We start from the raw sequence: 17,564 nt of genomic DNA, 5'->3' as shown, positions 1-17,564 counted from the left end.
GTCCACCATCTTGCAATATGGCTTCATATAATTAGCTGATATTGACCTTAGAACAAATAATTTCAGTTTCCCTTGTTTCCTATACAATTATTGACATCCTAATGTGAGTAAATGGAAGGGGATCCACACACACACACGAATCCCCATGCAATCCCAATGCCCCGTGTTGCCTTTAAGAAAGCAAGATGGCGTCTTTTGGGTGGAGGCCTTCCACACCTCCTCTGTAATTTTCAGCGGCATGCGCGAGCGGAGCGGAGATGCCGGTCGGGGGCCCTCGTTCCCGAGTTAGGCCGTAGCCGGCGTCTCTCATTACTCCCCCACTTCCTCTCTTTGCGAGGCCGCCAAAGCCGCCTCTTGGCAAGGGGCGACTCCATTTTGGTTTTTGGCCGTCCTCTGTTTTCTCCACCCTGTGTCATTACACCGCGCAAATCGAAAAAACAGTGAGGTTAGGGGGAGGAGGGAGGAGGAAGGGGAATGGAATGTGGGCTCAAAGCCGCTTGGGTTTACTCAGACTTCTCCCATTTTGGGGTGTTTATGGTTTACCTTTAAGGAGAGGAAAGGGGACCATTTTTGGAGTTGAGCCCAGAACAAGTTGGACATTGTTACCTTGGAAGCGCATTTTGACACGACGGATTCATGGCAGCGGAAATATGTTCATGCGTATGTTTGATTCCTGTGCAGCACTCCTTCTCAGCCCAGCATCCCGTTCATTTGTGTATAAAGCCCACTGTAGCCCCCATTCGTTCTCTTTTTTTTTGACAATACAATACATATTGATTTATATATCACTTTAACAAAGCGCTTAATAGCCACAAGAAACCGGATTGTAATGACAACAGTGTATTGCGTAATCACGCATGCACAAAAGATAAAGCGGTGTTTATTAAAAACACAACAAAAGGCCAGACTTGCTCTTGCTGATTCTCCTTTTTCCCACGCGGCCCGAATGCCACTGTACAAAAAAACAATACAATTTCCCAAAGAATTTCCCTCCTTTTCCATCTTAGTGCTTTGTTCCAGCTTCAGCTGTTGTTAAAACGCTATATCAACGAAATACATATGTGTATATGTATATGTATGTAGTATGTACAGTATTGCATTGTGTACTTTGGACAGCTGCCCTCATTTCAATCTCATATAACTCCAGACCCATATAATTTAGGAATTAACTCTTTTTTTGATGAAACAAGAGAGTATAAAGTTTCTTACGCTGCATTGAATATTTATGTAGTCCTAAAACTCATTATTCTGTGAGTCCTGTAATTCGAGTGACAATGACAAAAACCCTGGCACTGGAATGGACACATTTTTGCACATCGTCTGACAGTCATTGAGTTAATAAAAGAAATGTTCAACATTTTGAGAAAAGGTACTTTAAAGGACTTGATCGCCTAAAAATAATCCTTTTTAGAGGGGGTGGGGCTCTTTTTTTTTACATTAGTGAATAAAATATGACTTTATTCTTCTCGGTTTCTTGTCATATTACATTGTATTCACACCTTTTAACTTTTAGTAAATATGACTCACTTTATTGTAATATTAAGCCTTTTGGAAACAAAATATGACTTTGTAACTTTTCTTATCATCTTCCGTTTTGTAATATAATGTAAAATATAACTTTTAGTGGACAAACTCATCTTTCAACTTGAACTACAAGTACATTATGTATTTTCTCTTCGGATTATTTTGTACGCAAACTATGACTAATGCCCTTTTCTTATATCATCATAACTTTTTTTTACTCTTTTTCAGTCTGTATTCTGACTTTTTTTTCACCATTCATTTTCCTACCTGCTGGATTTATGTTCATGTCGATATCACACATTGTACATCATAATGCATAAATAGTATAGAGTATCTCTCTCGCTCTCTCTCTCTCTCTCTCTCACACACACACACACATGCACACATACACAGTCTAAAGCATCTCTGGGTTGTCTGCATTTTTTGCCCCCGCCACGGCGCCTAAACTCTTTCGTGAAAGAAGTAGGTGTGTGCCGTTCTCCCCTCATGTGAGTCAGCGTGGTATATAATCTTCTAGCGAGTCCACGATGACATCATCAAGGTCTTGCCTGGCACCCTATGCTCTGCGACGTGGTGTTTATTTGTGCTGTCACCCGAGGAAATCTGGGCATCGGGGATGATGATGATGGTGTGTGCTTGTGCATCTGCATGTGCATGTATGTGTGTGGTCAGCGTGAGATGAAGTGTTGCAATAATAATAAGTCAGTCAGCATGAGGAGGAAGGAGGTGTTCCATGGGAACAGAATGTTCTTCTGAGGATGATGATAATGTTTCTTCTTCATGTCTTGTGGCGGTCCAGACGTGAAAGATCATGTGATTATGGCAGCCAAACATTCCACTTCTTATCTCCCACCCCGGATGCTTCTGGGAAGAAATAGCATGTCTGCGAGTCATTGTCCAAGATGTGCTGATAATAAAAGTGGGCCACTCCCATGCCAGGCTTGTCCTGCCATCCGGGCTCTCTTTCTGCTTTTTTTCACTCTTGGGTTTGCTCAAATATACTTTTTTTTGATTTAGTAAGAATCAACCCCCCCCCCCCCCAAAAAAAAAAAAAAAATATAAATAAATATGAATGATTGTTATAGGAACAAATAGTTGGAAAGTGTATACTTTAGACGAGCTGAATGTTCTGAACTACTGTTTTTCTCTAAATTGCCATTCATGGAACATTCTGCTTTGATTTGATGTGGTATGTGTTTTTCCATTGCAAAATTAGCTTTATTTTCTGTGTATTCATATTCATGAACAAAATATTGCATTTATTGCAAAATGCAACATTGTTCTTAACTCATTAATTGCCAGGGTTTTTGTCATAGTCACTTGAATTCCAGGACCCACAGAATATTGAGTTTTCGGACTACATAAACATTCAATACAGCGATAGAAACCTTAGACTGTCTTCTTTCATCAGAAAAAAAATAAAGTTAATTCCTAAATGATATGGGTCCGGAGTTATATGAGCTTGAAATGAGGGTGGTTGTTGAAAATACAATGCAATGCATACATATTGGTTTATATAGCGCTTCAACAACAGCTGAAGCTGGAACAAAGCGCTAACGGGGAAAAAAATGAATTGCTGCCCCCTTGTGAAAACTTTGCTAGAGGCCATGGCCAGCGCTTTATCGGCACCCAAGCAAATTCGGGAATGGCACTCTACGTCATATTTTCAATTCCCGAATAAATTCATGAATGGCAGTGAATGAGTTAAAATGTACTTTTTTGACTTGCTTCACTTTGTCTTTGTCATTATTTCTTCATAGTAATTACTGTTAAAAACAATACAGTTTGCAAATGGAGGCAGCTTTTCAATCATAAGGGGGGTGTAAACATAACTCTGGGGTACTCCACTTGTGAGTTAAAAGCATTGACTTTGCTACTTTTTGGACAAAAGCTTGGAAATGCATCATCAAACACTATTATTAGTTGCGTATCGATTATTTGCCGTTCCCTCGAGGGTCAAGGGTTTCTATTTGTGTGCGTGTGTGTTTATATGCGACGAGTTAGACGTCTCCCTTGGAACAAAACAAAAGGAATGCCTCCGCAGCGTGACCCTTGAACTTTCGGAATAGACCCCGTCACCACATCGCCCCCACCGCCTCCACCCTGTTAGCTCAGGCGAGGGTGTTGACTGAGAAAATAAGGCGCCGCCGCCAAGAGTCCATTTCCTTCACGTCTTCCCCATTCCTGCTTTCAGCTGCTATTTGCGTCCGTGTGCGCGTGCGTACGTGCGTGTCTGTGCGGAGACAGACTTAGGTAATGATTAACCTTTTTAGACGTCGAGGACACAGTTAGCCGACAACCACCAGCTACCTATTGTCCAGTTGCCTCGGCTAGCTTAGCATCAATGTTAACCCATTCGCTGCCAGATGTGGAAAAACGTGTCCACTCCAGTGCCAGGGTTTTTGTCATTTTCTTTCAAATTTCAGGACCCGCGGATTATTGAGTTTTAGGACTGCATAAATGTTCAATGCAGCGTAAGAAACCCTGGACACTCTTCTATCATCAGAAAAAAAGTTAATTCCTAAATTATATGCGTCTGGAGTTATCTGAGCTTGAAATTAAGGTGGCTGTACAAAATATAATGCAATACATGCATATTGGTTTCTATCGCGCTTTAACAACAGCTGAAGCTGGAAAAAAGCGCTAACATGGAAAAACGGGAAATGCTGCCATCTTGTGGAAGGAAAAACATTGCCAGAGGTCTGGCCAGCGTTTTACCGGCACCCCAGCAAGGAAAAACAAATTCGAAAATAGCGCTATACGTCACATTTTCAATTCCCGAGTAAATTTGGGAATGGCAGTGAATGAGTTAATAAAACTAACGATGCTAATAAATGCTAAATGCTAATAATTCAGACTTTGTCTCACAAAAGACAGATTCTTAATGAACAAGTCTGTTTGTATCATACGGTTGTTATCCGCTTGAAATTACGATAGTTTACCAATGTGCGTTTAAATGCCTCACCTACGCCCTCCCCTCCGGCTGCCATTTTGTTTAAAGCGTACAAAATGGTCATCTGTATCATAACGATGTCTGATGCACACACAATCTGCTGCTTTAGCTGCGCGCTAACAGCATTTATAGACTTCACATCCTTGTCCAAGTTTTTTTTTATGGTAGCAGACCACATTGGTTTGAAAAAATAGATATGTATAAATACACCTCATTTCTATGATTAGCATTTTTTAGTGTCCTTGGCAGTTTAGATAATTATCATAAGTGGTGAATAGAAAAAAAACACCCAATACTTTATCCAGGGATTGCGCTGTAGCCCCATCAGAAATCCGAGGAGGCCCAGTTAAGCCTCTTGAACATTTTATTTGATGTGCTATTTTAACCATAAAGCGCCCTAACACCGCAACTTTTTTTCCCTGAACAAAATGAAACTTAGTGTGTCGTTACATAACTGCACACCATTGTTGCTGTGTTGGCTTTTTGTAAGGGGGAAAAAAGTATGACTTTGTCCTTTCTGCGACTTTATTCGTGTAACTTTGACACTTGATGATATAACTTCTTTTCCTGCCCAAAATACAACTACAGTGATACATTGGCTTATGAACTTAATTGGTTCCCAGACAGAGTGTGTAAGGCGAAAAGTGTATATCCCAAAAATTAATTTCCCATAGGAAACCATTAAAATGAGAATAATCTGTTCCCAGGTCCCCATAAAACAATTTTCTACTTTCTAATTTTCTAAGCCTTAAAACTACACAAAATATACCTTATTTTATGTATAATAAATGTGCCAATATTATAATTAAAGAAATAAACTGCACTGTATAATAAAGTCGTTTTATTTACCTTTGTGATGGTCGTTGAAAGTTGCAACTTTCTCACTGTCGTCACGTGGCTTTAACCGAAGACTGGGGGCGGGAAATAGAGGACAAAAACAGTCGGCTGCCATTTTGTTGTTAGAAGATTGGGCTCGTTCGCGAATGACACATCACTCATTGAGGCAGCTCTGTGTACGAAAAAAGTTTGTATGCCAAGGTAAAATGTTCATAAATGCAACGTTGGTAAACCGAAAAGTTCGTAAGCCAAGGGGTCCATAAACCGAGGTATCACTGTATTGTACTTTTACTTCTGATTACTTCATGACTCATTTGTCATTGCAACTTTGTTTACTTTTTTTAACAAAGTGTGAACTTTTTTTCTTGACCTCTTTCAACTTGCGTCTCTTTCAACTTGTTAACTCATTCACTGCCATTCCCGAATCTATTCGGGAATTGAAAAGCATCACGTGGAGCGCCATTCCCAAATTTGTTTGGGTTTTGTTTTTTCTTGCGAGGGTGCCGGTCATGCGCTGGTTAGACCTCTGGCAATGTTTTTCCCTCCCACGAGGGGGCAACATTTGCCTTTCGGACAGCAGCCCCCATTTCAAGCTCAGATAACTCCAGACCCATATAACTTAGAAATTAACTCTTTTTTTTTCTCATCGTACTTTCTTCAGCTTGTGATTAACTCATTTACTACAATTCCCGAATTTATTCCCGAATTGAAAAGTGTGACGAATTTGTTGGAACAGTATTTCGTACAGCCGTGCTGATTTCAAGCTCAGATAACTGCAGACCCATATAATTTAGGAATGAACTATTTTTTTCTGATGAAAGAAAAGAGTCTCAGGTTTTTTTAAACTGCATTGTATGTAGTCCTAAAAATCTATATTCTGTGGGTCCTGCAATTTGAGTGAAAATGACAAAAACCCTGGCACTGGAGTGGACATCTTTTTGCACATCGTCTGGCAGTGAATGAATGTTTTTTTTTTTTATTAATATTTTTTGTGACCATGAGGCCATTCTTGTAACTTTGGAACTGTTTTTTCATTAGTATTTTTTTGTGAAAAAATATATTCTATTCTATATTTCTATAATTCTATAACATACTTAAAAAAAACTTTGATAACATATCTTTCTTGCCATTTCCTGAGGGTTATTCCTGCATTACTCATGTTGCGAGCAAAAACTGACATTATTTTTCTTGTTCTATTCATACTTTCATCATGGTGTCATGAGCGACACTGTATTTCCACCACATTCTTGTAAACCGTCCTTGCGGTGGTCAGGTCTGCCTAGCAACAAGTGACCAGTAAAAACAAATACTGCCGGCGACCGTGATTTGTAGACGTTCTATTACAAATTACGTCAGCGGCGTTTGTTTTAGGGCCTCGGATGCGACGTCAAATACCATATCATTGCTGTCAACTCCGCCACATTTCCCACATTTTCCAGGGTAAATTATTTTACCCACCACTCCCCTTTTTGTCCGAGGCTCTAGGCCAGAATGACGCTTGCGGTTGACGGGCGCAAAAAAGACAGGACCGACAGATGGCTTTGAGACTGCCGGCTAGCCAGATTATCCTCAGTGAGAAGAAGCACCGAGAGCAGGTGGAGCCTTCGACAGAATGACAGACAGCCAGACAGGCTAATGCCTTTGCAGGCAGACATCCAGACAGATGTACATACAGAAGAAGTGTCTCGCCCGGCCCGCCAAGGACGGCGTCGCAGGGAGACAGCACCTTTGGTGGGCGCCGTAAATAGCGTCGGACTGTAAGGCGAGGAGAGGAGTCTGTCCAAAATCCGGCACCTAGATGTGCACTTTCTCCCCCACCTCCCCCTTGTGTGTGTGTGTGTGTGTGTGTGTGTGTTTTCAGTCTGAAGTTGTAGCCCTTGTGTGTCAGGACAAGCTGTGAACAAGCTCCTGACATGGCCAACAAGCGCCTGTATCGCTTTCACCCAACTAATAAATGCCTCTGAGGCTCCGAGTACCTTTGCCTTCTCCCTCCCCTCCTTGGTCTCCCCCCCCCAAAAATGTTGTTTGCCCTGGCACTATGGTCACGTTACAGTAACACTACTTGTGAGCGACATATCTTTGCTTCAATGGATTTCTTGTGACTTTTTCTTTCGACTATTTGCCTCCAAAATGTTCTTGACGTTGACAAAAGAACCTTTTTTCTCAAATGACTGATTTTTCCCAACAAAATATATATCATTTATATAAATAATTCAATTTTTGTATTCGTATTTTAGCTGACTCCATTTCTCCCGTTGAAAATAAGAGTGCGTGTCCCCAGTTTCTACTGTAGCGCCTTATAATGTGATATGCCTTATATTTGGAAAACTTTTATATATTTATATATTATCTCTCTAGCTAGCTAGCTTGCTAGCTCTCTAGCTCGCTGTCTATCTCTCTAGCTAGCTATCGCTGTAGCTCTTTAACTAGCTATCTCTCTAGCTAACTATTATCTATCTCATTCTCTATCTCTCTATCTTTCTAGATAGCTAGCTTGCTAGCTCTCTAGCTCGCTGTCTCTATCTCTCTAGCTCGCTATCACTGTAGCTCTTTAACTAGCTATCTCTCTAGCTAGCTATTCTCTATCTCATTCTCTATCTCTCTATCTTTCTAAATAGCTAGATTGCTAGCTCTCTAGCTTTCTCTGTAGCTCTCTAACTAGCTATCTCTCAAGCTAGCTAGCTATCTATCTAGCTAGCTATATCTAGTGTTTATTCTACAAAAGGAACTAGCCAAAAAAATATTGTATTCATATTCTCATACCCAGCGAAATAAATGTCAATATAGCATAATCACTACTATCTGTCGCTAGCTATCTATTAGCTCTAGCTATGTATCTATTAGCTATCTAATAGTGCTAGCTAGCTATTAGCTATCTAGCTAGCTTTCTATCCATTTGAGTTACTTCCGGGTTGAGTGAACGCTGGCACGTGTGGCTGCCGCTGCTCACCCACAGAAAAACTGATCCTGTGACTGTAAAGTGACCTTGAGAGTTTTGAAAGGCGCTTATAAATGAAATGTTATTATTATTGTTATTATTGTTAGAAAACGTTTTCCATTCATTGAAGGTGCGCCTTATACTCCAACCCGCCTGATACAATAAAGTCTCGTTATATCGATATCGGATATATCGATAGTCCCGGTTATATCGATACTATTTCTATGCACGCACGGAGAAAATTACATGCAAACAGGGTCGGATATATCGATATTTTTTCGGACTCCCTTGAATATCGATATAACGAGACTTTACTGTATATGGAAAAAGTTTGAAAAGCTCCATTATTAAGGTTGCGCCTTATATTCCGGTGGACCTTACTCACCGAAAATACGGTAATTGACTGGATGACGCCCTCAATTTTTTAAAATAGCAATTTTCATTTTTTTCCATTTTCTAAAATGACAACAAACAACAAAAGAATGATTACTTCTGTTCAACGGTTACAAAAGTTACTTAGTGTTAAAAAAATACATTTAAGTGAATATTTAATTCCAATGTCAATTCAATTCGGTTTCAAATAAGCCAAAATACATGCTTAAGACAGCTGAAAATTAAAATAAAAAAAAAAACATGTGAAACATAATTTATTTAAATTAATTGCTGTTTTATGTGGAGAACGTGCCCCCTCCCTATATTTTTAACACACCAAATCTGGCCGCCTTTGCACAAAGTTTGGAGCCCCCTGGTTTCCAGTGTACAGCACCCAAAATGTGGCCCAAAATGTCTGTGCGGTCTCCCAGTTTTGTTCATTTTATCTTATTTTGCCAGTTGACGTGTTTATCCGCCCCCATGTTCTTATCTTCAATCTTTCTGGCATTTAATGCGTCTTCCTGCTTGGGGGCTATCGCAAGGGGCTGAGGGGGCGGGGTCCAGCAGGGCCCCGCCGGTGTCGTCATGAAGAGTGGGGTGTTTTTTGACATGCTCAGACAGGCAGCCCGACTCTAATGACCCCTGACGCCAGGCCCCGTCTCTCTCAGCAATAACAAACAGATACTCTCCAGGTCTATGTCCCCCGCCCCCTCCAACTTCTACCCCCATCCACTCATTGCAGGTGACTGCCACCACCAGGCTGTCAGCGGGGTCAGAGCCGTTTTTTTCCGTCTCTTATCTGCAAGATAAATGCCTTTTTCCCCCTCTTGCGTTTAGTCTAAGGTAGATAGTCAGGTACTTAGGCAGCCCACCCGCCCCTGCTGCCCCACCGGGATGGATTTACGATAAACTACCCCCGAGGCCCGGCTCTGACCAACTTCAAAGAACACAGCTCTGCTTGTTTTATGGAAGGCTTTAAGTCACCGCCTTAGCACCCTGCCCCCACCACCTCTTGCCTAAAAGTCCCCCTACCCGCCCTCCTCCCGTCTCGTTGATTCCATCCGCCAGTGTTGTCTAATGAAGGCTAATGACAGGCCTCGGCGAGGCTGACTTGGACCGCCACATATCCTGCCGCATTAGCGTCGCAGTTTGTCTGCGGCGAGACCTTCCAAATTACTGCTTACATGCGGGGGTAGGAGGAGGGTCTGGTGCGAGATGAAACGGAAGAAGGTGTGCGTGTGGTGCTCCGAGATGGGGCGAGGGCCTCGTTTTTTTTGCACTTGGAAGTAAACGCACGTCCAATAGAGGACACCGCAATTAGTCAAGGACGCAAAAGTTCCAGTCCAACTATGTGCTCCCCACTCTGAAACCCCCACCCTCCGTCTTCCCCTCACCCTTAACTTCCTCATGTTTCACTGGCTCCCTCCTTTTGAGTGGTAGGGGGCTGGCTTGTGAGTCGCTGTAAACCACATTGCTGCGGAATAGAAATATGAAGAGGGGGGGGGATTAGATTGCCGCCAATGCTACGCTTCCTTTTTACGCTTTGTTCAATACGTCGATCACGATCAACCAGTAGATCGCTTGACAAGGTGATGTGACATTGCCTTGAACTGACGGTGAACAAATAAAGTTGGTTGTTTTGAAGAAAAAATTGACATCAGCCAATCAGCCTTCCCTTTACTTGATTGATACACCGGACAACCAATCAGATGACAGCTCATTAGATACACTGCATGCTCAAACCACGCCCCTGAGCATTGCAAAGTTAACAGGCTAGCCGTTAGTTACATCCTAATTTGTCACTCGTTTTTTTTTTTCCTCTTAATTGTTAGTGATGGGAATTCCGGCTCTTTTCAGAGAGCCGGTTCTTTTTGCTCGGCTCACTAAAAAGATCCGGATCTTTTGGCTCCCAAATGGCTCCTCAGTTTGTTTGTTGTTTTTTTTTATTTATTTTTTTGGTCCTTAAAATAATTAACTACAAACAAATTGGCATATCCAATCCAATCCAATCCAAATTGTGTAGAATTATGTGAAAAACGAATTACTCGTGAAAAATACACTATATCAAATATTTTTAATTATACGGCTCGATTTATATGTGCGCAGAATTAGTGGATGCTAACTTTCACTTTCCCTGTGGTTACTCTGGTCTGATGATCACCTGTCACTAATTTTCTTTTCATATTAATAATGCTATCATACCAACTAGTAAAAAAATATAATAACTGAATAATAATAACAGCATAATGTGATAACATTTGTCCACCTGTCTCCCCTAACCCCCCTCATCTCCCCTTCTCCTCACTGCTGCTTGTGTCTGTAATTCTCCCCTCCCTGCTCTACCACGGATATCGACCAATCACGTGCGGCTTTAACCGAAGACTGGGGACGGGACAAAAAAAACTCAGCTCCCATTTCCGGCTCCTTGTTAGGAACCGGCTCTCTTCGTTCAATTCAGAGATCCAGCTCTAAGAACCGACTCGTTCGCGAACGACACATCACTATTAATCGTAAAATAGAATAAAATGAGTGGGGGAGCTGGACCAAGTAAGAAGAAAAAAAGGATCATTTTCATACGGAACGGGGAAGGACTTTTTTTCAAAATACGTCTGTATTGTCTGCCAGTTATCAGAGTGAACTCGGTCGGGTAATGGCAACAAACGTACATAAGTGTGTTATATGTTGTGCAACATATGTGGTTATACATCAAGATAGGTTGCAAGAATCCTCTCTGTATTTATCGGTAAATATAACGGACAGATCATTTTGACTTGGTCATTTCAAAAAGAGCTCCCATGCTGAAAAAGTGTGAGCACCCCTGCTTTCGACCGACAAGGCCTCATCGCTTGCCTCCACCATTCTTCCTCTTCCCACTGAGGAGGTTTTTTTGTTGATGGAAACGTTTGTTGCTTAACTCAACGCTCCGTCTTCCGTGCCCCTCTTTTGCCGAATGATTTCCTGCGGTACGCGGGGGGATGATTGCGGTGACGTCAGCACATTGTTGGCCCGCGCCGCTAACGAAAACACGGCGAGCCAGACACAAGATAAGCGCTTTAATGCCTTGACAAATAATGTCGTGCATGTGGACACTTGCCCACCGAGCGTCTCCCCGGTTGCCGCTTTGGCCTCCTGGAATTCCAACGTGGCTACAAGAAGGCAGAGAGCGCCGTTAAGCGGTATGTTCAAGGAATTTGGTGGACTTTGTTTTCTTTTAAAGACACTGTGCGGTTATCTTCCGGTTTTCCCTGCAGCATCCAACTTAGATGCCCTTTTTGTCTATAAGGTGGGAAAACCGCTACCTGTCCAAAATGACAAAGCTTGTATCCTCTTTGGGTTGTCCTTCAACTTGGCAAACAGAAGCTCATTTTTGCGGAGAACATTGTTTGGCAATTTTCAATATCACATTGCGACTGCTTTGCTTTTGTAACTCATAGTGATGTGTCGTTCGCGAACGAGCCGGATCTCTGAAATGAATGTAGAGAGCCGCAACAAGGAGCCGGAAATGGGAGCCGACTTTTTTTTTTTTTTTACTTCTATTCCCCGCCCTAAGTCTTTGTGATTGGTCAATATCCGTGGTAGAGGGGGGAGGGGAGAATTACAGACACGCGCAGCAGTGAGGAGAAGGGGGCGGGGGATTAAGGGCAGAAAGGTGGACAAATGTTATCGCATTATGCTGTTATTATTATTCAATTATTATATTTTTACTAGTTGGTATGATAGCATTATTAATATGAAAAGCAAATTAATGACAGCTGATCATCAGACCAGAGTTACCCACTGGGGAAGTGAAAGTTAGTGGATGCTCTCTGTACACATATAAATCAAGCCATATAAATAAAAATATGTGATCTAGTGTATTTTTTACATGAGTAATTCGTTTTTCACATAATTTTACATGATTTTGGGTAGTTAATTTAAGCAACAAAAAAACAAACAAACTGAGGAGCTATTCTGGAGAGCCGGATCTTTTAGTGAGCCGAGCCAAAAGAACCGACTCTCTGAAAAGAGCCGGAATTTCCATCACTCATAACTAAGTCTCAGCTGCTTCTGGTTGGCTGCATTGTGCTAATTTTATCATGATGCATTCATGCCATGTGGGAAATTGTGGCAGTAACGCAGAGTTGTGTTACAGAGCTCTGGTATTGTTGTGGTAGCAAATGCTGGAGAAGAGCTAACGAAACAAGGGTGCGCTAACGAAACAAGGGTGCACCAACTCCAATTTCTGTGGGTTTGTTTGCCTTTCTGGTCCGGGGTTTTAGTGCTTAGCTCAAGAGCACTCAGTCCAGCAAGCAATCCCAATTCATCATTATCTGGAGTTCAGTAAATGACTCACGATTCCTTTCTCTACTCGCTGTCCATTGTTCCATCTGTCCAAAAACAAAGACCAACCCATGTAGACTTTACAGAGTGAGCTTCATCGATTCATGGCGTGAGGGATTTTGTTATGTCGGTTGAAGTTTCAAATCTCTTTCTTCCTTCTGTTCCCTTTTTAGATTCCCTGGCCATGCCGGAGTCAGGGGAGCGCTCCCATTGGTGCGTAGTGGCCTACTGGGAAGAGAAGACCCGCGTGGGGCGCCTCTACTCGGTCCAGGAGTCCTCTCTGGACATCTTCTATGATCTACCTCAGGGCAACGGCTTCTGCCTGGGCCAGCTCTGCTCGGACAACAAGTCGCAGCTGGTGCAAATGGTGCGCGCCAAGATCGGTTACGGCATCCAGCTGACCCGCGAGCCCGATGGCGTGTGGGTGTACAACCGAAGCTGCTACCCCATCTTCATCAAGTCGGCCACACTGGACAACCCGGACTCGCGCGCATTGCTGGTGCACAAGGTGTTCCCCGGGTTCTCCATCAAGGCATTCGACTATGACAAGGCCAGAAGCCTGCGGAGGCCCAACGACCACGAGTTCACGCAGCAACCGCGGACGGGCTTCACGGTGCAGATCAGTTTCGTGAAGGGTTGGGGACAATGCTACACGCGACAGTTCATCAGCAGTTGCCCCTGCTGGCTGGAGGTCATCTTCAACACCCGATAGCGATGGCCTCCCCTGCCCCTGTCCTCCTCAGACGCTAAACCCTTGTCGCCCACCACTCATTGTCCTTTTTTGTTCCAGAGGTTCAAACAAAGTTATAGCAGAAGAAACACACACATGACCTTCTTCACAAAAAGTGACTCGAAAACTGAATGACAAATAAAGAGGAAAGAAATGTATTTTGTTTCATATATATATATATATATATATATATATATATATATATATATATATATATATATATATATATATATATACATAAATTGTAAATATGGAGACGTTTTATATGCATCATTATTTATGTATTGTGCAATGTGTTGATGAGGAAAAAAAGTAAAATAAGATGCACTTTGCTTAATATAAATGCAAAACAAAGAAATGCCAAAATTAAAAAAAAATCTATACAAATATCTTCAGCTTCATGTTGTTTCTTGTGAACGAGCTTCCTCATTGATCCGCAAAGAAAAGCAATGGAAGATCGATAAAAAAAGGAAAAGCTACGAATGTGTTGAAACACTGAGCCCTTTAACAATTCCCGACATTGTGGAAGTTTCCTGAATGCACCACGATACATCCAAATGTGTATGCGATTGGGCCATCAGCGAGATTGTTGGAGATACTGTACATTAGAAATGGTTGTACAACTAAACCCACAGCAATAATAATTTTACATATTGCATATTGACCAACAAAGAAAAACAACGACAGATCGATAAAGAAAGAAAAGCTATGAACATGCAGAACAACTGCTTGTTTTTACGAATTTCCGACATTGCGGAAGTATCATGAATGCACCGCGGTACATTCATATGTGGAGTGTCGTGTATGCGTTTGGATATCAGCGAGCTAGTTGGAGATACAGTAGACATTATAAATCAAATTGTACAAATTGTAAATTGTAAAAAAAAATAGAAAACAACTAAACCTGCAGCAATAATCATTTCGAATATTGATTCACAAAGTAAAGCTACAAACGTTCGATTAAAGAAAGCTACGAACGTGCAACACAAGAAGCTAAATTAGTTCCCGACATTGTAGAAGTATCCTGAATGCATCACCTCACCTGAATACCAAACGTGTATTGATTGTATGTGATTGTGCCAACAGCAAGCGAGTTACGGTAGAAATGGTTGCACAACTAAACCCGCAACAATAACAATTTCACATATTCCATATTTAAATATAAAACGTGCTTCGTTCAAAACAATTTTCAACGGAGGATCCGTCAAATGCTGACAACTGTTACCATCAACATGGAGTCAACATCCCTGAAAAAATCAAGTTTACTCCTACGCTTTGGAAGCACAAAAGCAGGTAAAATAACACTATCCAAAGGCACAAATTATTCCCAGTCTGTGAAAAACTAGTTACTATTTAATTGCCTCCAGTGGCAATTTCTGCTTTTGTGTGTACTCCGCCCATGCACGGTGTATTGCATTGCTCAGGCGACGCCGACAGTATTTGTTTTTCGTTTTTCAGTTTATTTGTGGTATATTCAAATACAGTCTGCGACATCTTTAATTGTTTTAATAATCCTAAAATTTGTGACAATAACATAAAATGGAAATAAACACGACAAAGAAGTAATTCATGAAGTAATTCAAGTCATTCAAGGCACTAAGTATCTACGTAGCTTTATATGTAGTTTACTTCTCATATCTGCAATGTCATTTTCTTTGCCAAAATAATTTTTCAAAAGTAGTGTTTAACATGCAGGGATGAGTGGGCATAAGGCTCATTTTAACAAAAAAGGGTCTCCTTCCTTGGGTTATTTTAGTCTAGGTGTCCTTGTGAGTGATGACATCACAGGCAGGAAGCAGTGATGCACATCAGGAAGTCATGAAGTAAATAGACAGACGTCTTCCTTCTTGTCACCGGATGAAAACATGGAATCGAAGAAAGAATTTTTGGGGCGACACGCCTGTGGAAATGAGCAATATGTCGGATTGTGACCCACATGAGACAATATGTGTGTGTGTGTGTGTGTGTGTGTGTGTGTGTGTGTGTGTGTGTGTGTGTGTGTGTGTGTGTGTGTGTGTGTGTGTGTGTGTGTGTGTGTGTGTGTGTGTATTGTGTGCCAGTCTGGCCCTCGACCTGTCAGATGGGTGTCTGTGAAGCGGATTACGACTGTAAGCCTGCTTTACCCACTTCCACTGTCTCAAAGACCTACATTTGTGAAGCCTACTTTACTCGACGCACAACAACACCGCGCGCAACGTTGCATTGGAAAAAGTGCAAACGTTTAAGGCAAAGGACGACAATGTCGTAATGACCCCCCACAGCCTGTCAGAATATCAAGACAGTCAGTTTGCATGAATATTCACGATTCCTATTGAACAGCCTGACGGTTGGAATATGAGCCGGTCCCATGACAAGACCTCATTCCTTGAAGTCACCAACCTCATAATGGACGACATGCCCTTGCAGCGTTAATCCTTAACCTCGCTAATACAGTAGCGTACAACCAAACCGGCTCCAAGTTTGTACATGTGTGTGTGTTGACATGCCTATGACTACCATTGGAAAGGATCACCCTATGACCCCACCCTGCAATCATGCCATTAAAAGCTTTTTCTTTTTTTTGCAGCCTCGCAGCTCGCAACAACCCATTACAGCGGTAAGTAGCAACAGGATACTCCGTTACATTTACTTACCGTAACTTCCGGAGTTAAGAGCGCACCTGATTATAAGCCTCACCCAGTACAGTTTTTAAAAGAAAAAAAAAGTACATGGATAAACCGCACCTGTCTATAAACCACATGTTAATAAAGAAAGATGTTCTAAAGAAAACATTTTCAAAGTTTTAATCATATACCTTCATTTTTCTTTCAAAAGAGTGCCTGTTACACGGCAGCAGCACAACAAGCATTACGGTAATAACACAGCCTAAAAAAGGGCTGGTTTAAAAAAAAAAATTCCGGTAAAAGTCACTGAGACACAGCAGTAACACGGCAGCAACACATTAGCACTCGCTAACAGGTCTGGGTACAAAAACATACCAAGTCACTGAGACACGGAAGTAATATGTTAGCACTCGCTAACAGGGCTGCTTACAAAAACTGAGAGCCGTCCTCATATTCCTCCTGTAAACTGAAACCATTGAAATCTTCCTCCTGCATGTCGGATTGGAATAGCATCAGATATTCCTCGCCACACATGTTCTCATTCTTTCTCTCGTTGTCGCATTAAAGGAGCGTATTTTACAAAGATTCCACGGCATATAGCTATATTTTACGTTTTAAGACTCGCGCTGAATATTCAGGAAGTCTTGTTTTCGAGTTGGTGACGATTCCTGACGTGACATCACGTCAGGAGCGCCCCTGACCAATAAAGCGACACACAATGCATGTTGAGTACTTTGTTTGGTCTGAAAACTTTGTGTTGATCCGTGTTGATGGCTAATATAGAAGGAAACAACATAAATAACGCGATGGTGAATCATTGTATTTTGCATCAAGACTACTATTTGATACTAGTTGACGCAAATTCCCAGCAGACAAATCAGCCCATTCCCAACGGAGCTTGGGCGCCATCTTATGCTTTTTCTGGGCGCTACATTGGAGTCCAGACGCCTCGAAATGAGATGGAAAGACTTCTTTAATCGATTGCAAACATGTATGCTTTCTTCTTCAGAACTATTTGAATGATATTCATAACTGGATGAGTAATAAGAGAGCATCTTCTCCGAATTTGTTCTCCATTGTTTTGATTCTCAAGCAAGGCAAGACGTCCTGGCGTGATGTCATGAACACCTTCTGAAACTGGCCACTTCCGGTTTAAAATTGAAGTACTTTTTACACACTCTAAGTCATTTTTATTGGCGTTTGGCATTCGACTTAAAATATAATACTGTGTGTTTTGAGTATTTTAGATGTTATAAAATGTTTTTTCTGATGTCAGTTACGAAACAA

General features: G+C 41.7%; 1 protein-coding gene across 2 annotated transcripts in view; it reads left to right on the top strand.

Moving 5' to 3' along the window:
- Positions 1-13,836, top strand: part of smad7 (SMAD family member 7) — a 32,952-nt gene extending 19,116 nt beyond the window's left edge. For both annotated transcript variants that reach the window (XM_089019874.1, XM_089019873.1), the window contains one exon: positions 13,118-13,836. In XM_089019874.1, the coding sequence (XP_088876000.1) occupies positions 13,118-13,656 (539 nt within the window). In that variant the 3' untranslated portion in view covers positions 13,657-13,836. The remainder of the gene's footprint in view (positions 1-13,117) is intronic.
- Positions 13,837-17,564: the final 3,728 nt, after the last annotated feature.

This window comes from Hippocampus bargibanti, linkage group LG18 (assembly GCF_051943395.1).
Source record: "Hippocampus bargibanti isolate YZ-2025 linkage group LG18, ASM5194339v1, whole genome shotgun sequence".
NCBI lineage: Eukaryota > Metazoa > Chordata > Actinopteri > Syngnathiformes > Syngnathidae > Hippocampus > Hippocampus bargibanti.
Note: the sequence above shows the minus strand (reverse complement) of the source record. Positions and strands in the feature narration are given on the sequence as shown.